General features: G+C 38.1%; 1 protein-coding gene across 8 annotated transcripts in view; it reads left to right on the forward strand.

Annotated features, from left to right (window-relative positions):
- USP45 (ubiquitin specific peptidase 45) overlaps positions 1 to 25,243 on the forward strand; it is a 48,409-nt gene that overhangs the window by 10,547 nt on the left and 12,619 nt on the right. For 6 of the 8 annotated variants that reach the window (XR_009485864.1, XM_059842397.1, XM_059842400.1 and 3 more), the window contains exons 4-9: positions 1,458 to 1,561; positions 1,948 to 2,048; positions 10,581 to 10,726; positions 11,978 to 12,073; positions 14,172 to 14,302; positions 22,937 to 23,024. Coding sequence is in view for 5 of the 8 variants with exons in the window: in XM_059842397.1 (XP_059698380.1) it covers positions 1,458 to 1,561; positions 1,948 to 2,048; positions 10,581 to 10,726; positions 11,978 to 12,073; positions 14,172 to 14,302; positions 22,937 to 23,024 (666 nt within the window). In the remaining 3 variants the exon portion in view is untranslated. Of the gene's footprint in view, positions 1 to 1,457; positions 1,562 to 1,947; positions 2,049 to 10,580; positions 10,727 to 11,977; positions 12,074 to 14,171; positions 14,303 to 22,936; positions 23,025 to 23,087; positions 24,384 to 25,243 lie in introns of those variants that run through there. The other 2 variants (XM_059842398.1, XM_059842399.1) reach the window with 2 other exon arrangements.

Raw genomic sequence — 25,243 nt, forward strand, 5'->3', positions numbered from 1 at the left:
TCATTACCTCCAGAGGAACAGTGTGACGCAACTGCTTAGTTGTGAGAGTCCCTGCTTCAGCTTCCTGGGGAAGTGGGGTGTGACCTTATGTTCCTGTTCGTTTTTGGCAGTGTTTAGGGTTAGCTTTATGTGTCACAGTGTGTTGTGGCATCACAAGTAGTGATGGTCCTGCCTTTTCTCTGTTCTTATCTGCATCCTCTTGCCACTTACAGAGAATTGGCTCTGGGAACTATGTGGCTGCAAAATGCATCTGTTCAGCTGGCTCCTCTGGCAGGAGTTCCCATAAATAGGAATGAATGAAAAACCAAACATGTCTGTTGCTGAATGAACTTGTGCTGTGGAGACTCAATTGCTAGATTTGACTGAAACCAGGGAGAAAGGACTGTGATGGAGTGAGAATGCTGCTCCTGTGGCAACGAGTCATTAGAATGGATCAGTTATAATGTCAGATCATGGCCTTGGAGTTCAAAATGGCAGGTCCTGACCCCAAGGGCTTTCCCAGATTTGTGCCCTGGGAGTGAAGTAAAGAAAAAATTTGCTTGATACAGCAAAATTCAGTTTATGGACAGTATCAAGCTTAGTTCAGCCAATAGTTGCCTGAACAAAGCATGTAATGATTTTCTTGGAATTTCAGTAGGTTTCACTATAGAAAACTACTTTCAGTAGGTTTTACTATAGAAGCCAGCTCCTACCAGTATAATATGAACAGATTAGATTTTGCAAAGAAACATGTTATTCACAGGGTTCAGAAGATAGTTAACTAGATCTATATGAGGAGCACTCATATATCCTGCTTGAAAAACTTCTCTTAAGGAGGCTTTTAAAAGGAATTAATTCTGTGTGCTTCTTCATGTTCATGCTGTTAACAGCTTCTAAAACTTGCCTATTCAGGGACCAGTCCTGAATCTAAGTCCCAGTCTGTTCATTCTTGAACCTTTGCAAATGCTTTCTCTTGAAATTGTGGTACGTAAATAGTGTGTTCTGAGCAGCTTTGTAGTACAAAGCACTTTATGTACTTTTTTCATTTGCTGTCTGGAATGCATTTGGCATTCTTGAGCAGTGAGGGCTACCTAGGCTGTCATCTTCCTTGATATTCTGTGGACCAAATATGCTACATAGTTGTTTCATTCACAATTACTAGAGCATTCTTTCTTTTGTGAATGTTATAGTTTTTTGTATGTTAATATTTATTCAATACTTATCCAAAAGCTAGGAATTATTTCTATTCAGTTAGAGCAAACCTAATAATTCTCTATATTTTTAAGTGATTTTTCCAAGTAGAAAAGATGAGAATGTTAAATCCTCTCAATCCTTACAAATGATAAATAAGTAGGACAGAATAGCTTCTTGTCCAGTTTTGAAAAGAGGAGTTTTTGTAGTGTATTTACTAATAATATAGTCTTTTTCTTCTTCCCTTCCCCCCCTTCCCCTTCCTGGATTGATATGTCCATTTTTAGGGATGTAGTAAGAATTCGGAAGGCCAGCATTCTCTGAAACATTTCCAAACTGCACGCACAGAACCTCATTGCATCGTTATCAACCTCAGCACATGGATCATATGGTAAGAATCAGTATGCAGGTGTTTGTGTGTGCCTGTGCCTGAGGAGTTCACATCACTTAAAGCAGTGTTTTCTCATGATAAAGAATGATTCTGACAGATAAAATTAATGCTTTCTTTAGAAGAAAGGTAGGCTTTCTGGAGGCAATATGTGTTTGTCCCTTGTATTCTCTGAAATTATTTAAATCTGTAAGAACCACAGAGAATTGGGACTGATCTATAGAAGAGCATGTATGAGATGAAGGAATTCAATTCTATTCCATTTTTTTAATGTGAAAAATTGAAACTGAGAGCTTAAGTAATTTGTGTAAGGTTGTTTGGGAGGTTGCTAGAGCTGGGATGTGCATGCAGATAGTCCTGAATTCCAGTTTGTTTCTTCTTTTGTTTAGGTGTTATGAATGTGATGAAGAGCTGTCAACGCATTGCAACAAAAAGGTTCTGGCTCAGATAGTTGACTTCCTTCAAAAACATGGTGCCAGGGCTGAACCAAGTAAGTTTGCACAAATAGTTTTATCTTGAGATAATAATAAGCATTTCAGATTTTGAGTCATGTTAAAAATACAGCTGAAAAATTGTGTACAATGTGACCATGATGGAATTTATAATTGCGGAACTTCTTGGGGAAGTAATGCCTATCAAAACATAGTGTCACTTTTTTTTCTACAGTATGATTGCATTTTAAAAATATTTTGGACTCTATAGGACAGTTTTTATGAATTTTATATTTTGCAAAGAAAGTTTGTCATAGAGGAGTTGTTAACTTAAATATGATAAGTCCATATAAATTAATAAATTAATCACAAATTAGCACATAATATATCAAAGTGTACATTATACATTCACTATAAATGAATTTAATTTTCTTGTTATGGATGTATAACAGCTTAAAATTTTCTGATTTAAACTTGTTCTCCACAGTTTACTAGATTTAAGTAGATTTTCTTGTACTCTGTTGTTGGATGTAATGTCCATTTTTACTGTTTGATTTTAATTGACAGAATTGTCATTCCTATTAAAATAAGATAGTATTAAATTATTTTCTTATATTAGGAGCATTCTACACCTTCTCAATATATGTGATAGTGGATAGAACTTCAAATGTTTGGCCCTCAGCTGTCTACTCTTGATAATGTTGATGTTATTCATCCCTTCTGTAACACACTTGGCAGCATTTCTAGCTTGTGACTTAGTGCACTGAATTCCACATTTGCTTCTCAAAACCCACCTTAAGTAAATTTTAAAACAATTGCTTGCATCCTTTAACAGAGATAATCTACCAGTTAGAAGTGAGAAAGGAGAACGATTGCCTTACAGAATTATACTAAGTATTCTTCTAGCTGAACGTACATAAATCCTACTGGTTTTAAGAGATGTTACATATTTTTTAAGGGAAAAAATGAAGAGCTGCTTAAAAATATGGTACTTTGATGTAGTCACAGGTTGTATATTGAATTATTCAGTTTTAATAAATTGATATATTGCTAGCTTTTGCATCTTTTTCTTGGAGTAGTGAATATACAGCATGTGGTTTCACTTCTATTCACAGCTTTAGTTTCAAATTTATGTGTAATAAATGTGTGTTGCAGCTTTCTTGCAGATGAAAATGCTGTGGTGGTTTTTTTTTCAGTTAATGTAACGAAAGCAATTTTATTCCGTTATTGTAATGCTGGATAAGACTTTGAGTGAGACAACTCTGTGCCTCCTGGTTTAGACTCTTAATTTGTGAAACTTCAAAGCATCTAAAGCTTTCAGATTAAGAAGTTGAGAAGTTTTCTGTGAAATGTCTTAAATTAAGCAACTAAAATTCCAAACTACCTCAGGAAAAGTAAGCATGTTTATAGCAGAGCAGGGCAGCATATGTTTCTGCTGTGTAAGCACTTGAGTTTTATTTTGGTGCTCTGTTCCGAAGATGCTTACATTTCATGTAAATGTTTGCTGATATAGCTGGAAACTTTGCTGTAACAGGAACCAAAATTGTATTTTTGTAAATCTGTTTAGGGCTTAGACATAGCCTTGCAGGGTGCCTGCCTTGGCAACAAGAGGCCTGAGAGTGCCAGGGTCGCTCCTGCAGGGCAGCCGCGTCTCCTGCTCCATTCTGGGAAAGGGTTGTGGCTCCAGTGCAGGCTTGGATTAATGCATTAAGCGTGTGTGTGTACTGCCAGTGATGTTTTAAAGGTGAAAGTCTGTGACCCTCTCCACTCTGTCTGTGTTGAGCAGTTTGGATTGCATTCCTGAAAGCTCTGGGAATGTTGGCCCAAAGATGATATGTTGGGTTTTCCTAAGTGGCAAGGAAAAGACAGAAAAGCTCTTGCCCAGGACTGTTGCTTTAGGCCAGGCTTCTTGCTGGAAGAGGCTGGAAAACAGTCGTGTATTTATAAATGACTGGTGTGCATGACAGAGAACTCCTGACCAGAATTGGCACTCTTGGTTCATTTTGATAAATGACAGACTTGGTACTTTCTCTACAGAAATCTATCTAAGGTTTTTTTTCTTTAAATTAGACTACCTTTAGGTATTCTGAAAAAATAAAATGTGAAATTGAAATGTAGCTCGTGCTGTTGTCCAGAATACAAAAGGACATTATGTATTATTGTGAAAATTAACTCTACTTTTGGTTTGGTTTAATTTTTTTAGTGTAACATTTTATTTCATGTTCCATTGATATTTTCAGTGTAGTTATCATTCTTTAAATTATTAGTTGGTGTAGATTTTTAAAATTCATTTTGTGTATTCACCCCTTAAAAACATAAGCTAATTTTGAAAAAATGAGAAATAACTTGTAAAAAACAAGTAGTGTAAAACTGACAGTTAATTCATATTTTTTGCTTAAAAATCAATCTTGTGCTTTTTTCCCCATTGCTTTTCCACTTCTTTCTAAAGAAGCAGTCAAAGTGAGGACAGTGCCACATTCTCATAGCAGAATGTGGCACTGTAACAAGAATTCATCCTATGTCTAGATTTCTTTCTGTTGTAACAACTGGTTGGCATGGTGCATCATTAAAATTCAAATAGCATTGTGTAGAAATTTCTGTAGAAATGCAGTATGAACATGGATTAAGTAGCAAATGAGGGCTGCTAGGATTTTTTTTTTCAGTTCTCAAAAGTACAGGATTCATTTAAAGATAAAATGATCAGTTGAAACATGAGAGAGGGTTATATAGATTTCCTAATTAATGCATCTTGGAAAATAAACAAAAGCAAAATGCTTGTCATTTGGTACTAATGTGGTGGAATAGTGTGGCAGCAGGATCCCTGCTTTTCACTCGGCCTCTCATAAAGATTCAACTTCACTTCAGCTGTAAAAATGTGCAAATTACATTACTACTACATGACTGACTTTTGTAATTACATTAAGCGATTGAGATAAATCCCAGTGCTGGGTTCCCAAAAGAATGCTTGCAGCTGTGTGATTTTCACATCTGATCCTATGGTTTGTTGTACCCAGCAATGCCTGCTCTTTTCTTTTTTTTTTCCCTTTTTTTTTTAGAGGAGTCTGTTTGGTTAAGAGGTCATGTTGGGCACAAGCTGGAAGAAAAAAGCAAGATTGCTTTCTAGGGTGTACCACCCAGAAATTTGTTTTGTGGAGAAGGTTAGCAGGCCGTTATGATTGCCACAGAAAGGCAGGTGCAGTATTGTCTGTGTGGCACACTTGTGAGCTTCACATGGACATAATGCACATGTAGTACACAGGAACCATGCTGAGACATTGCAATCTGTGTGTCTGCTCATTTACTGGAGAAAACAAATTGTTTTGCAGTCTTAAAAGTGAATCTTATGCGTATTTTCCTTTACAAAAGCCAAATTATATGTTGGTGGAAACATAAGATCGCATACTTTTTATAGAGCAGTTAATTAAATTGGTTTGTGTGGCAATAGAATGGGAAGGAAGAAGATATATTCTCGAATGTTGTAGTTGAATTTATTGTTGGGAGGAGCAAGCAGAGGAATGAGGTTTGTCTAGTGAGTTCAGCTGCCCGGATTTGCCAGTAACTGAAAGTTAGAAACATGATTTTTGTTTTGATGGCTGTAACTAATTTTCGAAAATAGATATAATTTTACAGTACATGGAAAAACAGTGTGATGAATAACTTTGCAGATTCCCATTCTGCTGTGGATGTTAGCAATTGACAAAGGATCATATTGAAAAAAATGGTGTTCTTTCTTAAGTGACTTTTTTGTGTAGTTTGGAGTCATAGAAGACCATTCTGTCTACTTAAAATTAACTAGCAGAATAAAACAGATTATATTGATTCTCTGAATCTGAAAATACACTTTGGCAAAAAGACATTTTTGTTGTTGTTCAGAAATTTTCTATCAAATTTACTTACTTGCTAGTAAGCTCCTTGCAAAGGAATGAAAACTGAATCATTGACAAATTTTTTAGGCATTCTGTCATTTTTAACCACAGATTCTCACCTTTCCTGTCCGTGTACTTATTTACTTGTGAGGTGTAACACAGGTCATCTGAGCGTTGAGGATCAAAAGCACTCCTTGAATAGGTTGCTCTTCCACACTGTGCAGATGTCTTTTCTAATTTATAACATTGTGGCAAGACTCAGAGAAATAAAATTACAGTTTATAATCTTTGATATGTAGGGTTGTGACACTAATAGCGAAATTTTGATTTTTAAAATGTAAAGCTAGTGACCATTTCAGAATAAAACCAGGCTGTTTTTCTAAGGTTGGATTCTAATTGTTATACGGTGTTTAAAAAAAAAATCTAAATTTTTTAGATAAAAAAGGGGGGCCAGACAATTTAGTACCATTTCATAATACAGCATGATGAGAACTTGGTAAAAGAAAGAGTCTCTTAACCTTGCTTTTACTGTGAAGACCTTCAGCTGAAGTACCAGAGTTGTATTCAATAGAAAAGGCTTGACCTTGGAATAAAAGTGTGTATTCCTGGAACCTTTATGTTTAATTAAAAAAAAAGTTGCATTGAAAAGATGAGCAATAGTGCTTACTCCCCTGGCTGAAAAAAAATCTTGATGTCATTTATCTTCTTGCTTTCATACCATCTGCACCCCCAGACAGAGCTCAGTTTCAGCAAAGGCAGTGCAGAAGTCCATGTGTGCTGCAAATGTTTGAAATGCTGGCAAAACAAATTGATAGGGAACCCACAATAATTTCCCTTTGCAAGCGGATGTGTCAGCACCGTGTGTTTTTGTACACCTGGTGCAGGAAGTGGCTCTGCTTTGTGGAATGAATCATTGTCCATGCTAATGTTTGGCTTAGGAGTCTCAGTCACTGCCCGTGAGGCTGGTGCTGAGCAGCTGTGGGACAAAGCAGTGTTCCCTGCCTGCAGAGAGCTTATGGGACAGGACCACAGGTGAGTGGAGCAGGCACAAGAAAAGCTGAAGAAAAGAGCAGCAAGAAAGGGGTGCTTTGCAGACAAGAGCTGTAGCAGAGGAGCAGCTTCTGCTGCCCTTCTTCCCAGGGCTCTGGTGCGAGGAGCGGCTTTCTAGCATGGGGGAGAGCAGGGTGGTCATGGGAAGCTTTGGCAAGCGTGAGGCAGTGTCTTTGTTCAGAAGCAGCTGTCTGAGGGTTGGAGGTGGATATCATGGTGGGACCAGAGGTGGGCACTGACCTGGTGCCTGTGGAGAGGTGGTCAGTAGGGTGTGATGATGTGGATGGAGAGCTGGGCAATGGGTTTTGGCTGAGTGCTCAAGTACAGTGTCTGTGCAGCCAGATACACTTTGTCAAAGGAAGAGGTGGTTCCAGTGATCAAGGCACAGCTTAGGTGAGTTTTCCTTGTATGGCTGCATCAGAAAGGTCACCTCTGCAGCAAAGCAGCAGGAAGAGTCTGACAGAGGGGCATGGTCTAAATGTGAGTCCCAAGCACAGTGGGATACTCTGTCCCTGCTGGGAATGGACAGGCCTGCATAGGGCTGATGTCCATGCTACCTGGGAAAGGCTGAGAGCTTAAGGGTTACCGTGTCAGTTCTCTAAAAGACGAGTTAACTAACGACAGAAATCTGTCTGAATTTAATTACTTCTGTGCTTTTCGCCCATCCGACTCTCATTAGTATGAACAAGGTCCTTTATAACAAATATTACTGTATGTGGACAAATGACTTGGACTACTTCTTTTATTCTGTTAGGCCAGGAGCTGAAGGTCCTTGTGGGCAGCTGCAGATGACAGCCATTTTGATGGAATCCTTCAGCTGGGATCCTTGTGTATATACTGGCTTAAAAGTAATTTTTCATACCCAAAAGCACACCCGTTAAATTACAGGATTGCAAGATTGAGCCAGCAAGGGTCCGTGAAACAGTTGTTCAGTGCAAATTCACTTTAAAAAATTACATATTAGCTTTTTGATTAATAACATGCTTGTAGCCTTGGGTTAATCTCGCAGAAGGACCCTCCAGCCCCAATCTGTAGAAGTATTAGCTATCACAGTCATTACCAGCATGTTCTATTAAGACTGACCAACTCTTCACATGTCAAGTAAACATTCAGCTTCAGGCCTGTCTGTCATTTATCACTGAGCTGGGGACATTGAGCAGAGCTAAATTAAAAACTGCTGTCCTTCCTCTGGCTCTGTATATGTACTTAAAAATATCTGTGTGATATAAGCAAGGCAGCAGGTAATGTTTGTAATGGCAAAGCAGCACATTTCTGTCAGGACTTTTTCACAGGTACAAAAAACATAGTAAAATGTCTTGTGGATTGTGTTTTTAAAATTATTAAGAAGTAAAAAGGCAGTAATTAAAACCATCTGAATGAAAGGAGGTTCCTAACTTTGATACCAACATCCAGGCATTTTTCCAATTTGCTACTACTCCTTATCCCTCTACATATATCCTTTTCCCTATATATATCCTAATTATCCAGCTTCGTGGCAATCGGATGTCTGGTTCTTATTTCTTGTGTCTTGTAATTGCATATTCATCGAGCTCTTATCACAAAGCTGGATGCTTTGGCTTTGTTTTCCCTCCCTTAAATAATTTGTATGTAAGGTTCAGCAAATGGAACCTTGCTACTTGTGTGAAGCTGCCATTTAACCATGAAGTGAAATGCTTTTATTGAGTTTGCCCTGCAGATATGGTCCGCTGTGGCAGTGCTGTCCATATTTGGTGGCTGTGCAAGGAGAGCCAGGTGGTGCTGCAAAGCATAGCACAGTGAAGCGTGGACAGATCTAGGTTTGACATTTGTCATCCTGTACTGCTAAAGGGAAGAGAAAAATCTGCTTTTCCATATGCTTATGCTTTAATTTTTGCCTGCAGTTTTGTCCAGATGGCCCTGTGAACATTGTTTACTTTAAGATGCTGTCCCAGATGTTTTTGAATGCCGATGGATAAATGCAACAACTGTGGTATACTAATACACAAATTATTTCCACAATTTTGGCTTTTTTTTCTCCCATCTTTTTTTTTTTTTTCTTTTTAACCATCTCTTTTCCCCAGCACTGCTCTGGATGGCCCACTTCTCTGAGGGGAAAACATCTCCAGTTATAATATTAAACTTCTGAGAAAGAGCAGTGCCTTTGAATTGCAGATAACTTGGAGCTGCCATTCCCATGCTGTGGTTGTTCTGAAGCTCTGTGGGTGGATGAGCTGCAGACACTGTAGCAATCCCCTTCTAAGCTAAAAGGTGTTGCTTCATGAAGCCCATAAAACAGTGACTCTTTAAGGGTGTGAGCAGCTCGCTTGTTGTTCATTATATTCAAAACCACTTTGTCTGCTTTTTCAAGGAGAATTACATCTTTTACTTTGCCCTTGTACCGTCCTAATTTTCCACCTAAGTGGAAAGGAGAGTAATTTAAAGCTGTGTAAGCACTGTTAACAAGAATATTTAAAAATGTTTTTAAACAGAAAAGCACCTCTAACTCTGTTCTGAAAAACTCTGATACAATTTGGAAGAATAGTTGTGCCTCAATGGCGCTGTAGGGTGCAGGCAGACTGCATCAGAAGCTTGTTGCCAGATACAATAGATATTTTAATGACTTCTTTTTTATTTAATTATATTTTTTTTTCATTTTCTGAGCAAGAAGGTATTTAGGAGTGTACATAAAAGAACCTTTTGGCATGAGAATTTCATTAACGTAAATAGGTCTGTTAGTTATTTCTCAAGAACACTTTAATGAGACTTCAATGTGAAACTCATTAGAACAAATACATGAATTCATATGTCAAGACAGAGATTGTAGCATCACAGTTCTTGGCATCTATTAAGTCCATAACTCGTTTACATTGACGTGCGTTGTTAATCAATATTTAAGACACTGCAGATGTCAGTAATGTTCACATTTAGTCCTGCAACCATGACAGTATGAAAGTTGCTAGTAGAATTCAAGGCTAAATTTTGTTATCTCAAGTCTTTCCATTACCTCTAGGCTACAAGTTAATGACTGTCTAACTTTGCTGCCCCTCATCTATTTAAATAATAAGGGAAACAAGGAATTATGTGGATGTTATAGCATAGTTTTATCAATTTTTTGTTACTTGAAATTAAAACACTAGCATTGTATGTATGTGGATTGCATGAGTAATTCCTCAGGCTGTGACAAAGGAGAGGTGAGTTGAGGAGCACATGTAGGGATAATGAGTCCACTTGGGCTCTTGACAAGGCAGTTGGAACAGAGCACTGATAAAGACTTGCAGCATTTGGTGGTGACTTTGGGCTACCTCCTTTAAAATGCTCCAACAAGCAGCCTTTGGGTGGTGTTTCTGATGTGTCTAATGAACATTTATCTCATCTGCCTATTGTTAATAAATAACTCATTTTACTTTATTTGTTGCTTGTCTAATTGTGGAAATTACAGTCTTATACAGGATGATTATTATGGAAGGTTTTGTTGGATATATGTAGTTGTTGAGGGCATTTTTTTACTCCCCAGGGCTTTATCTGTTGATGTCTAGTTTTTTGGGTTTTTGGTGTTTTTAAGACTGCGTACAGCAGCTCAGAGTATTATCAAGGTATCTGCCACATATGTTAAAATTAATAAACATAATAGTGGAAGGACTTAAGTGATTGAACTATGCAGTTATGTGGTCATATTAATCTATAATTTAATTATAGGTTCATCAAAAATCATACGTCTTCGTGAAGAAAGCAGTGAAACAAGTGAAATACTGAAAGGAAAAAGCTCTGGTAATGGTGCATCAGTTCCAGTTAAAGGAATAAATAATTTAGGAAATACCTGCTTTTTTAATGCTGTCATGCAGGTAAGATGGAAAGATCATGCCACTTTCTCTTAACAGATTTCAGAAATACTCAGTCTGTATAATCTGTGGGCTTCTGAAAAGGTTTTGAGTATTACAAGTCTTCATTCTACTTTCTGAAAGTCCTTTTCAAATTTTTTTTTACTCCTAGCTATCCAAGGAGTATTTCCTGTTATAATAAAAAATAATTCCTGGATCACTGGCATTTTGCACAGTAATGAAACAAGTGAAAATGCCAAGTGTTTTACACTCTGCGTATGTGTGTGGGTTGTACTGTAGCATATGGTTTTATTTGAAGTTCAGCATTATTAGTCATGACTAATGCAGGGTATCTACCATACTGGTGATGTGAATAGTGGCACTGTGTGCATAATGTAAATGTCTGCACTATTCATTGGGATGATTTTAAACCCCTACAATGGATGCAGTTATAAAATTACTTTTATTGATTATGGTTTTTTTTCTGACTACAATAAGAGGGATGAGCTATACAAATACAGATATATTGATGTTTAGTGTACCACCAATCCAACATCCTCAAAAAAAGCAGCAGCCTTAGTGGGTTTTATATTGCACCATCCTGTTGCTTGTCAGCTGAGCAGAGACATAGAGATGTTTGCAGACAAGAGTGAACAAGTGAAAGAAAACTGCTACAAAGATGTTCTGTACTAGCACACCTCACCTTGTGTTTATGATGGTGATTGCAAAACATCAAACAGACTGGAAAACTGCAAAATGTTATCTGTCCATACTTAGGGCATCATAGAAACCTGAGTTTCTGAGTTTCTTCTAATCTGCTGTCAGAGTTGACCAAAAATAAAGAAACAAAGCTGAGCTGTGTTGAGTTGGTTTGTCTTCTAAATTAAGAAGGATAATACTTTTCATTGTGCCAAAGCCTTTGTGCTTCATGGGACGTGATTAGAGGGACTGCAGAGTTTAAAAGGGAAATAGTTTCTGATAATAATGTCCTCATCCTAAAAAAAAAAAAAAAAAAAGTCTTGTTGTTCAACATAAATTAAAGTTATTACTAGTAAACTATTTTGAAATGACAGAAAAAGAAATAAATACGATTATAGAAACAGATCAGTGATTTTTTTATTGCTCTTTCTAGTGGCCAGATCTAAAACTCAGTTACATGTTATGAAGTATGTCTGGTTTGGTCTACCCCTGAATCTAGAATATACAACTAAAGAAACTGTGTAAATGAATGATCAGCATGTTTCTCACGGTTTTTTGGTTTTTTCTTTCTTTAAGAACTTGGCACAGACTCATGTGCTAAATGAACTGATGTATGAGATAAAGGAGAAAGGAACAAAGTTAAAAATCTGTCATACTTCAGATTCTCAATTGGTAAGTATGCACTGAGAAATACAAATTTGGGAAAATGTGGGAAGAAGCTGGAGGACAGGAAATCACATCTCCATTAAAGGCACGCTGTTACTCTCCCATTTCTTTCACATTTTAATTGTTCAGTGGGTTTATGTTACCTGTGAACTGATTTCTTTTACAGAAATCATAACTCAGCCCTGGAGAAGGAGGAAGAATTACTTGCTTTCACATTTTTTGATGTTGAAGTATCAAATAATGCTTTACCTTAAGAAAGAGCATCTGGCTTATTTTTACTTGCCATTTAATTTCTTCAGTATGGACGTATGATAGGAAGTAGTCTGTTTGGCTCTAGAAAATGTCTGTGAAATATTTTATTCCAGTCCATCCCTGCCCTTCATTGATAAGGTCTGTAAAGTTTATTACATGCTTCACAGGCCAGGGGATTAAAATGAGAGAAGCGAAATTTCAGTGAGGAACAAATTTGTCCTCAAGCTCATTGCAGGCATATGGGAAAGTGTCTCCTGTGGCTGTTATCCAAAGAATATTCTGCTGTTCCAGTCATGTCTTAGAGACTGGAGGTTTCATTATATGTTGTTGGCAATAAAGATAACATCCCTTTCCCTCTGCTAGCTGAAGCAAACAGTTTACAGAGGATTTTTTCTTAGTGTTTTCCTTTTTTCCTGCTGTTTGCTGTGAGCTTTCTGGTGGCAGTGAGGGTAGAGGAGTGGTATTCTGTTTCGGATACCTCTGAAATGATGATGATTTCACTGTGTTGCTGTAGGTGATGTTCATAGCTTCTCCAGTCCAGAACAGTATAAAATTCACTGCATTGCTGTCTTAATTTCCTCCAGTGGCAGTTCAGAGCAGCAGCATGTTTCACAAAGTTATCCCGAGCCACAACAGAGGTCTGGAGCTTGTTTTTGCCCAAAGGCTTAGCAAGCCAGTGGGGTGTTGGCTTATGCTTGATGTGTAACTTGCACAGCCATAAGGTTGAAAGATTTATTTTTAATTTAATGACAATGCTTACAATGTAAATAAGGTCTTTGGAGCAAAGACTGTGCTTTCTGGTGTTTGTATGCCAGTGCAGAATTTGGCATTGAATAAGAGGGCTGCAGTAGTCTAATTAATAGCAATGTAGAAACCTGCAGCTTCTTGCTTGGTAAGGGGCCTTTTCCCACCTTTTGATAGTGCATATAAAGCAAATACTTTATATTTGTGTATATCCATACGTTTTATGTGGATCTGCTTTCTGGACAAGGTGCCCTCTCCAAGTGTTTATCTGGCACTTGTAATCTGTTTTTCTGAGAGTCAGGCCAGCTAGTAGGGAGCACAGGGGGCACATAGGAACCTTGGAGTGTATTAGGGAGAGCTGGTGGTCTGTGGTCATTGTAACAAGTGGTGTGTAAGCAGTGCAGGATTTTAGAATTCTGCTTTAAAATTGGCTTGATTGGCTTGATCCTTCCAGACCCAGAACCTGCTGGCTGGGCTGAATGTCATACCAAGAGGGGCTGTGCAGGATGCACTCTGTGCCTGGCTCCCAGTGCCACAAGGCTCGTGTGGGATCTGCCATCAGCTCTTGCTGTGAACCACTGCTGGTACCTTCACAGCACCTGATTTGTGGAGGAACAGGTTGTATTTCTGTGGCTGCCAGATGTGTGGAAATTTCAGTGTGTGGCTCACAGGTCAGAGAAGCTGGATGCCCCCTTCCTAAAGTTGGGTATTAGAGAGCCACTGAACACAATCTTACACTGGCCCATGGAGGTGGTCACCTGTTGTCTCTCTGGATAAATATCAGTGCATATGGAGGTAGGAGTAAAGCAGGTAATACAAAGGTTGCCTGTTTTTGTGAGAGCCAGACCAGCTCATTGACGTGCCTGTTTCCAAAGCTATTGGTTACCACCAAGAATTGTTTGGTTTTGCAACTATTACTCCTTAAATAATAAGCCTGCTCTTATATTATTTCAATCAAATGGATTATATAAACATTTAAAAAAAAACACCCTGAAACACTCTTAAGACTGAAAGTTATATTGCTCTTTATCATGTATCAAGTAACTTGAAAGAAGTCTTGTGTCATTACTTTTGAAATCTGATGTGTAATTTGCCTTTGTTTTTGAAGGATCCTTTGGTGGTAAACCTGTCCAGCCCAGGACCTTTGACTTCAGCAATGTTCTTGTTCCTTCACAGCATGAGAGAGGCTGGAAAAGGTCCTCTGTCTCCGAAAGTGCTGTTCAGCCAGCTTTGTCAAAAGTATGTATTGTGTTCTCAAGCTCATCTTTCACTTATTTTTTAAATTTTAGTTTCCAGTGATGTGTTTCTAAGTGTGCAATGTCTGTTGTCCCTTCTAAAGAAATTGTTACATTTTAACCAGGCAGTCCAGAAAGCAGCTTCTTCATGTTTTAAAGTTGAAGGACTCCTTGCTGCACACCAGGGTTGTACCTGCTCTCTGTGTAATGTGTAGCCCAGTTCATAACCATGGGCATTCAACAGGCTCCAAACTGAATGTGAGGGGACAGAAGAGGGCGTGGTACAACTGAAGAAAATAGGACTACCTTCCAGGTTTTGTTGTTTGTTAGCATAAAGCTGTGCTAACACTGCAAAGTATGTGTAGGTATTTTGTAAAAAAGAATAAGATTTTAAATGGGGAACTTCTGCTATGATGTCTAGCCTTGGCATCAATTCAAAATTAAAAAGGGTCTAACAAGTAAGGACTTGAAGCAGTACTGAAATGGCATATGGCTCCAGATTGCAAAGAGCTTATAAGCCCTAAAGAAACTCCTGTTTCTTGGTGTGGAAAATGTTTACAGTGGTGCTTTGTAGGTACTTTCAATGATGATGCAAACAATCTTGCTTTTAAAAACACCTGTAGAAGACCTACTTAAAAGTTGATACAAGTAACAGAATCTGTAGAAGCAGAGTAGCTGGAGGATGGTGTATATGAATCTCATATTTAAAGAAGAATAATGTTGCATGATAATTTATTTGCTACAGTATTGCTGCATGGAACTTCAAGCATTCTGCAGCACGAGAGTTAGGAGGAAAGTTGCAGCCTCCTACCATGGAGTTCCAGGACAGCCTTACTGAGCAGAAATGGATTTAAAATATGGTAGAAAGAAACAAAAGCTTTTAAAATAGAGCAGGGACAATTTAATTCTGTAAAGAAACAAGTAATTGCCTTTGCTTTATCCTCAAAATTCAGCTTCAGAAATTTAATATTATGTTTTTTCTATTGTACTTGTCTTCCTTTTGATTCTTTTGAGCTGTAAAAGGAAATGCGTCTAAAGTTACCTTACAGCATTTTTGAGTCAAACAGCAGTGTTCTTTGTTTAGCATTATCTACCTGGATGAAAAATATATAGGGAAGAAAGCTGTATTGTTTTCTCACTCCTCCTTGTGTTTCAAGGCTCTCTCAAAAAAATGTGAGTGTAAGAATTAAATTTGGCTTAGAGATGGAAGAAAAATTATTAAATAACACTAGTATTTTTTTCCCAGTTAGTATTAAGGATTGAAGGGAAAAAATGGTGTAAAACATGCTTTGAAGCCCACCTTAGCAAATTGATTGTGAAATAATCACAGTGCAGTGCACTTCAGATGGCATGGTATTTTTAGAAGTGACAGGCATTCTGTGTCTGCTCTGCATGTCTGTAGTGATTGAGCGATGTCAGTATTAAATCTCAGCTATCTGTTTGTTCTGCTGTTGTCTTTTGATCATTAAGATGTGCATACACTGTATCTATCAACCAAAATTGAAGCATTTTAATGTGGCCGACAGACTTTTGCTGTTTAGACAGGTATCTGCCAGCTCCTTCCATCCCTTGCCTTCATCCCTACTTCTTACTGTCGATATCTTTGCAGAACACCACTTACATACAAATGCTTTACTAGCTCGACTATCAACAACAAAAGTGTCAACCACATCCTGGTAGTGAGAAGTCAGATGTTCAAGGGCAGTAAGGGACTGGACAGGTATGACAGAAGGTTTTGGTCTTTGGATTGTTTTCTCATTGTTTGTGACACAAGCAAGAAAGGGAGGGTTTCAGAAAATTCAGCAGTGTGCAGTGGTAAAAGTAGGAGAACAGGAAATCGTTATCTTTGCAAACTGAATACATTTACTATTTATTAGCTTTAACAGTATGAATACAGTGTTCTGTCATGCCATTTTTACAAAGCCTTTTTCTTTCTTTTGTTTTAAAGTCAGCTTTCTATTTTTCATCAAAGTTGAAATGCAAGAGAGAGCAGGGCAAGACTGCAGGAGTTTCAGCTAGGAAGAAGTCTGTGTTACTGCAGCTTTCTCTGTAAAACTGCTTCTTGAATGCTGCCAAGAGGTTGTGTTAATGAAGTAATCCTAGAGGCAGGCACTACCCGTGGTTTTCATATTGCATTATCACAAATTCTTTTTATTCAACAAGCAAAGTTCAAACAATGTTTCCTAAAGAGATGTCAGGATGAATGTGTAAAAGGAAGAACTACACTGACACAGCTGCTGGGGAGAAGGACATGAGGAAGGGCATTCCTATTCTGATAGTAATGTTTTGGTTTTTTATATATTAACATAAAGGTTTGCTGACTCCAGTTGCAACCTCTTTTTTTTTCTTTTTTTTTTTTTAATTCATTCTTTCCCCATCACAGATCTTGCTGTCTCAGTGCAAGTATACAGTATGTCAACGTACTTTTCTTCAGTAAAGAATTTATGAAGGAGATTGTACAGATAGTATAGGATAGAAAAGGGGGCAGACAGTGCAGCTCTGGCTTGTCTCTGAGTGGGATCCCAAAACCTGCCAGTGGATACATGTTCTCTGCTCAAAAGCAGTAAGAGAACTAGAACACAGTAATTTTCAACTGCAAACTGCTTCTTTAAGAGTCTGAGAAGATAATGGTGTGAAGTTCATAATCTTGTGTATGAAAGGACATTTGTGGTGCTCTTTTTTTTTTTAATTAAATAATAAAAAAAACATGATACCAAGTGTTAATTTTATCAAGTGGTGGAGTAGCCAGGTTGAAGAAGGGGAGAAGGAGAAAGAAGTGGATGAGTCTTTCTATAGCAACTGTTTAGCGTCTGGTACTAATTCATCCACTGTTAATTTTGTTAGTGTTGCAGCTGTCAGATGTTTTGCAAGGACAGATTGTGAGCATAGCTACGGGGCCCTTCTGTTGGTTTTCCACTGTGCTGAATATCAGGACTGCAGACTTCTGACTTATCTGGAGACTTAGTGACTAACACAACACTGATGTATTAAGAGGACATAAATTTTATTTCCTTTATTTGTTATGATTGAGTAATTTTATTGGTGGAAGAAAGCTTAGTTTTGTGTAGCAAGTAAATGTTGAAGCATGTAAGTGGTAAGTCCAGAAAGAGGTTGCAGAATTTAGCTGCTTCAAACCTCCAGTAAATAATTAATAGTGGTATTTTACTGCTACATTACCATGCAGGAAAAAGTACTTCCCTAACAAAGATTTTATTGGTGTTCACAAAATCTACATAGGTCTTCATTCTCCAAAGACCATTATTCATCCTTCCTTCTTATGTGCAGAAAGTAGAACTGAAGGCAGAGGTGGGACTGGCAGAATGGAGGTCATGTGTGGTTAGGACTGTGGATATTAACAGAACGATAGTTTCAGAGGAGAAACCTAAACAATTCCACAGTTATCACTTTTGAGAGGAAATGCTAAGGAAAACAAGGTAATGTTATAGAAGATAGAAGAGATAAAAGAAACAGGATTTTTCTCATTAAGGAGTCTTTTTGGGCCTTTTCTTTTTAAATAATCCTGCTGTATCTAAAAAGATATTGAAAAATAATCTTCTTAGAAAAGATTTTTTTGCTTGTTTATTTTTCCCATTTGACTTTCACCATGTAAGTATATTTGCAGCAGAACACAGTTTGTTTCCTTGACCAGTAGTTATGGATTATTTTGTGTCCTTGTCATGCCTCCATGTGCCTTGCTAGTGGTGCTGCGTCATGTTGAGGAGCTCTGACAGAGGAGATTACAGCTTCTCTGGGCAGTGGCAGTTGAGAGATTGCGTGTCTTTTTATTTCAGTAAACTTTGTCAGAGTTCTCATAATTTTAGGAACAAGTTCATGAATGCAAAGGAGAAAAATTGCGCGTATAAGTGTGTTTTGGTAGCAATCATCTGTACGTGTTCCTGAGCTTTATGTTCACTTCTATTTAGAAGGAAGACCCATGCGGCATTTTGGAGAACACAAGTATTTTCAGTGTGTGGTATTGGTGAGCTGTGTAAGCAGAGTTTATAGACAAAAGGAAAAAGAAAACCAGTAATTTTATTAGGTACATTGGCAGTGTATTCTCCATTTGGGTTAACCAGAATTTAGGGAGGGGTAACAAAAATACTAAGCCTTTATGTCAACAGGGACGTTGGGAATATTGGGAGTTCAGGCAAGAGAGAATGTGAAAAGAAGACATGACAGCAAGAGAAGACAATGAATGATAAATTAACTGTGCTTCTTTAATTGCCCTCATAAGAGTTCAGGGAGCTGTCTGTGAAACTTAAAGGCAACAGATTTAGAGCCAGGGGAAAAAACCCCAGTTTTTAGCATTTTATAGGGCTAACCTATGGAACTTGCTGTCAGAGCAGAGTGCTGTTGGAAATCTTAGCAGGACTTAAAGGAAGAAAGAATAGATCTGGTGCATTGCAAGAAAGTAGAGGTATCTCATTTTCCCTTTTGGGGGAAGGTGAGACAAAAAAGATGAAATGAATTGGCCAATACATCCAAAGGAGAGCAAAATGCTGTCTATCCATGCCCTTGAGATAGTACAGTTGTGTCTGGTGTTATCTGTTACTTCCATGTGGAGGCAAGCCCATGTTTGGCTGGGCTCCTCCCAAGCACCTCCTACCAAGCAGAACTGTGTAGTGTATGTACTGCATTACAAGATTCCTGTGCATGTTGCCTTACAGAAAAAGATCAAATAGTTTCTTGTGTTTCCAAGTGCTTATTGTTGCTTCTAAAATTTTCCAAGGTATTAGGCTATCTTCTGCACAAAGATAGTAATTCTTGAAAAGATGATTTTGGATAAGATTTTTATTAAAGACAGTAAAAGTATGGCAGTTCCATGCAGTATGATTGAATGACTTTAATTGCATCCCAGTTCTGCTTTTAAAGCATAGCTTATTTTCTCTCAAATGAATATAATATAGGAATCATAACTATTAGGTTTTTTCTTTAAAATATTATGTTACTATGTAGTTTTTGTTATTACAGCATTCTAGGAAGTAGATCATAATGCAAAGTATTTCTTTAACTGACAGTCAAGCAATTCTAACTGGTCTCCAGATGAGCAACGAGAGGCTAGTAGATAAGATGTCACAGTTGTCCTTCACCACTTCTGGCCATTAGCAGGAGTTCAACCTGTTCTGTCATTATCCTGCTGACACTGTACAACAGGTTGTATTGCATTGGCACTGGCTTCCATATGTCAGCACATCTGTGAGCGGTCAACTCAACCAACCATCTCCAAGTCCCCCACTTTTGCCAAGGATATTGCTTGAAGCACATTTTCAAGGAGACGAGAGCACACATCTTTTAGTTGTCAGATCTCTGTGTATCAGCATGGATTAATTCCTTTTTCTTCTCTCATACTGGTTTATAAGTGTAGGAAGTTTCCAGTAAATGTATTGTGAGGTGTAAAATTCCCTCCTTTCTTTTTATTGTTATTTTTTGGTTTCCTCTTGTGGTCCCCCCCCAAAACAAATGCACTAATTTCAACTATTTTTACACAAAGCATGAGATATTTGGAATTATATGCAACATTACATAGCATGCTTTGTACATGAACGACAGATTAAATATATTTTAAGCAGTGTTAAAAATGCCATAATTTGTCACTCCAAGTAAATGAAAGCCTTACAGGGAATCTTTACCAGTCACTTTCCCTGCCAATTCACCTTTAAAGTGGTAGCTGTTACATTCCCATCATCCTTGTTTCCATTAAAATCAGGCATATAAATTTAGTACAGGCCCTGAGAAGCCTAAATGATCTTGTACTTGTAAATGCACTGTGTTCTAATAAAATGAAAAAAACCCCAAACCAAACCAAAATGAAAAACTTCCATGGCTGAGGTAATTTCCTCCTCTCTAATTTAAGCTAATAAAACTGTGTGGAACATGCAGGTAAATTATTTTACTTTGAAGTACAAATTAGTAAATTAATTTGCACCTGAAATTATTTTTGTATACTCATCAGTGGGAGGTTACAGTGCAGTAACAAGAAGTATGTATTTTTCCTGATTTGCATTAAAGATTTAGTTCTGTGAGGTGTCTCTGCAGTGAAAAAAAACAACTCCTCCTGCAACAGTGATGAAATTTTTGCTTGCTCCTTTGTCAAGTAATAATTAATTTATCTTCCCTTTTATTATGGTGTGTCTTGAAGAGGTCTTGCTTTTCTTGCCAAAAACGAATAAAATCCCTATTAGTAGCAGGATCCAGAACATGTATATGTATAGGGTTTTCTTGCTATACTGGAGCTATTAATGTGTCGGTACTGGAGGAGATGGGCTGAATATACTCATTGAGTCTCACTGCCTCAGTAAAACAAGAAATTTCCCATAAATTAATGATAATACTGTGGCTAACTACAGATTTCTCAGAATTGAACTGATTTTGGCATCTGAGTTTTTTCAGATTCCTTGACATTCAGTGAGAGAAAACTGTTTTGGCAAATTGAAAAGTGAAACGGTGCATGCATGCAAACGTGCATGCAGCTACATATGTTATTTATTTTTTTAATGTAAATTGAGTGTTTTATTGGAACCAAAATAAAGGTTCATTGCTTTTCAGAAAGTATTTGAGATTATATTTTTGAATATAATAAAATTTATTAGAAATCAAGCATGTGATTTTATTAGAAGAAGAGATGGCATTTTAGGAATATTAAGCAAAATATTAATTTAAGAGATTATTTCAATTTTTCAAATTTGAAATTAATTTTTGAGGTTGACTTGCTCATGAAAAAAAATTCAATTTCAAAAGAGTGCTTAAAAAAAGTTACCCACTCAACCAAATTCAGATTTTATAGTAAGCCTCGCAGTGCAGTAGGATCATTAAATCATTTTAAACTAGTGATATTGTCAACTTTGTATCAAAAACTAGATATGAAGCGCAAATTGGAAAGTATCTTATTTGTAAATGTGAACGTGTTGTTTTGCATATGCAGGTCCAGATTTGTTCCACTTAATTTTAGGCATTGCCCTTAGCTATCTGAGTTGTCACCTTCAGTCCTTCTCCAGTTACAGCCCACAGTGCCTGTGAGGAGCAGTTCAAAGCTGAGACCCCTGTATCACTCTCCTGCCTGCGCCCATGTCTGCTGTGCCCTAACCTGGCGTCCCGACACCTTGCCCAGCTTTACATTTTACTGTTGTGGGCTCATTGCACAGCTTGGGTGTTTGCTGTAAATTCTCTTGTCTGTGAGCACAAACTTCTAAGGCAAATCTGAGCAGCTTTAGTGTGTGAGTGTATGAGGAAGCCTCACTAACCCTTGAAACCCTGAGCAGCTGAAGAGCTCTGCTGTGCAAGTGAGATCATTGTGCCAGGGGAAATACCAGTACGTTTTTGCAGCTCTGTGTACTGGCTGGCCATAGCATGCAATCCCAGCTCAGAGTGAAAATTGGTTCAATGTGTATTTAATAAAATTGAGGAGCCGAGTGAGGGGTTGGTTTTTCTGGCTGCTCTGCCAGTTTGATAAAATTCCTGTTTGAGCTGTGCTAATCCAGTTGTCTCCTGTGCTGGGTTTCGGAAGGGGTGCACGTGGTTACACCTGTGTGTGCTCACCTCAGTCTGCAGCAAGAGTCACAGCTGCCATTTGGTGGCATTACTGCAAATTCAGGAACCTACCCACTGCAATCATAAGTAACCTGCTCTAGGGGACCCTGCTTGGGCAGAGAGGTTGGGTTAGGCAACCTCTAGTGGTTTCTTCCAACCCCTTGTGTTTCTGTGGAATCTCATTTTAGATTAAGTAGTTCAAGGCTGTAATTAAAGATCTAAAGTGTAACCTGCCTGGAAAGACAGGTGTAGTTTGGCCAGTCAGTTATACTTAATGTGAACAGAGATGTGTTAATAGTGAATACTATTCATTCATTTGGGGTTGCAAGATCCTGAAGATTCAAACTGTTAATTAGGAGCCTTCTGGCTGTGGTAAGGAGAAGGATCTATCCTTAAGGATCATCTTGAGCTATCCATGTACTCATAAGTTTATTTTTTCTAATTTCTATGTAATCTACACCTGGAAAATGTGATATTTAGAGTATATTAGGTGCTGTGAATAGTAAAAAAAGAATTCAACAGTTCTTGAGTAGTAGTGGTTGATAGCACTGAGTGGCTGTCTCAGAACTGATGCAATATTACTCCTGTGCAGTTGCCTAGAAGATCACCAGTGTAAATGGGAATGTAGTCAGAAACTACAGAATGTAATCAGGATGTTTTTCCTCTTCTGGCTTCTGAGGGTGATGTGGATGCTGCTGGTGATCTAAAAGGACTGCTTATGCACATTGGATATTTCTCCTCAATTGAGAAAAGGGTGAGATAACAAAGGAGGTTAAGCACTCGGAAAATCTTTTTTCTTTCTCTTCCATGTCATTGGAAATGTCTGGTGGTACAGAAGTACTGGTGTAGTCTGTCAGGGAAAGGCTGCTAGCATGGATGAGACTCTACTGGCAAATCTGTATTTTAGTCAAGCCATACTACATAGAGTCAAACTGCAACCCAGATTAAAGTGCAGCCTTGTTGGAGAAATTGCCTGCTGGAGCTTCCTAAAGCCCCCTGAGGTTCTGCAGGGGTTGTACTTATTTGTGCCCCGGCAAAGTGTCTGATGTTGACATTGTCTTGTTAAGAATCTCCCAAGATAATTTAAAATTCTTTACTGTTTCTTTCATAGGGCTCCTCGATTTAAGGGGTTCCAGCAGCAGGACAGCCAGGAGCTTCTGCACTATCTGTTGGATGCAATCAGGATCGAGGAGACAAAAGTAATGTCTTTGTGTGTCTTTTAAAAAGTGAACTACAATTCTTCATGTTCCCAATATTTTAAAGATGTACTTCATGAAGCATGAGTGTCTGTTTTCATTATCTTGAGAAATTTTTTTTAGAGAGATTTCATTAGGTTTATATTGATTTGTTGAAATAGTTGATTGGAATCAAAGTTTCAGTCAGTAGGAGGAATATGATAAATAGAACATGATAACTTTAGGAATCCAAATTGTTTGCCTTTAAAAATAGGGAAAGGAAAAAAGGACATCTGAGACGTCAAGAAAATAAAGGTAGGACCTCCGTCTTAGCTGACAAAGTGAATTTTTAAAGCTTTGGATCAAAACTTAGCAGTTCTTAGCTATGGGCCTGCCCATAATTTTAACCAAAAATTTTCACTGAAAATTGTGTGGGGAGGGGGGAAAATCTTGCAAAGTTTCTTGTGTCTCTTGAAAATGTGAAGAACTCCTTGCTTTATCAATAAGATGCTGCTTTTCATGGCTTAAAATCTACATCCAAGTATGTGAAGTGTAGAAGCAGTTTGTTATGTTGAAAATGTCCCTGTGTGGTTTTTTTTTTTGGTTTCTTTTCCTTAATTATTTGTGCTTCATGAATTGTTCATACAAGAAAGGGAGTGTTTGGTTGCTATTTTGACCATATCAAATTTAATCTGTCTGACTTAGTCTTGGACCCTTCTTTGTGGTAAATAGTTTTTTCTAGGTCTCCTCTAAAGGAAGACCTTAAATCTTACACTGACCAGAGTACTTCCTCTTCCCTTTCATTTAGTAACCCAATGAGTGTTGTGATCCTGAGCTGAATTATCTCACAGATAAGATGTAAAGCTGTGTCTGAGCCTGGTTCCTGGCACTACAGTAGAGCTGAGCAAATCCCCATCCTGCCAGAGTACAAATATTTATTGGTCTTGTCAGCATTCTTGATTACAGACAGAACTGAACTGCAAGAAGAAACAGTCAAACCTTCAAACCTTGACACTCATGCTTAGAAAATGATGTCTTGAACATGGCACACAGGAGAAGCGGCTGACTTCAGTTGGAAAACAGTTGTTACATTTTTGCAGCAGAGGGAAACTTTGTTATTTTATTTTTTGATTTCCATGTAATAAAAGGTGAAAACTATGTTTTCTTGACAAAGGAGGAATCACAGAAAGCAGGATTATTACAGCAACTAAGCTGCTTCTCCAGGAGGTGCTTGTGCTTTCCTCTCAAGTCAGTCTCCTGTCAGCTTCACCAGTGGATGTGCCATCATTGCAATAACCTGCATTAGCATTTGCCTTTTGAATCATTTTTTATTAGAGAGCAGTGACAGCTACAGTACCTACCTCAAAAGAGTGATGGAAGATGGTAAGAATTTACAGTGATTTTTGGGTAGTATTTCTGCCACTCCATCAAAAGGCAGAGAGACGTGGGTGCCACCCTGCCCTGCAATTACATCCCACTGCTGCCCTAATGGTGCGTGACTACAAACACATCTTTATCACCTCGGGGTGCTCTGCCACTGACAGTACTAGTAAAAGCTCTCTCCCCCTCCTTCTCTCTGTTTTTTTTTTTAATTACCCCTCATTTCAGGTCTGTAGATGGCAGACAACCAGCTGGGCAAAGGCAGCAGCCTGGCCATCCCTGCTTCCCTATCCCTGTCAGGATTAGTTGTTTTTAAACCTTTAGCTTTGCTGAGAAATACATATAATACATAACATAACACTAGTTATAGGAGCTAACCAAAAATCCTGTTATACTTTTGCCTCTTCTGTGTGGTTTTGTGTTTGTATCTGACACCAGTGCCGAACTTTTTCATATTCCTGAGGGAAAAAGTTAGGAAGTGTACACAAGTGGACTTTTCAGCTAAAAGCTTGGCCGTATAACAATAAAGATGACATAGCGTCTGCCGTCTCCAGCAATGTGGGCTGGAGATGGTTTCACACCGGGGCCTGAAGTGGCTGAACCCTGCTGCTAATTGATTAATGTCTGCTGCCATTGTCCACAGCACCCTGCCCATTCAAAGACTATGTCTTTCTTTGACCTAAATAAATGGTTCAACGCACTAATCCCAACAAAAGGGTTGCTTATGGCCCTAAACCCATTTATGGTGCTCAACTTCATGAATTACCTATTGATTAATCCTTTTAGTATATTGTTGGCTTTAAGATGAACAAAGCTGAGCTCGGGGCAGCGGGAGTTAATTCACAAGCCAGGTCACATACTCA

This window comes from Haemorhous mexicanus, chromosome 3, assembly GCF_027477595.1.
Source record: "Haemorhous mexicanus isolate bHaeMex1 chromosome 3, bHaeMex1.pri, whole genome shotgun sequence".
In the NCBI taxonomy this organism is placed as follows: domain Eukaryota; kingdom Metazoa; phylum Chordata; class Aves; order Passeriformes; family Fringillidae; genus Haemorhous; species Haemorhous mexicanus.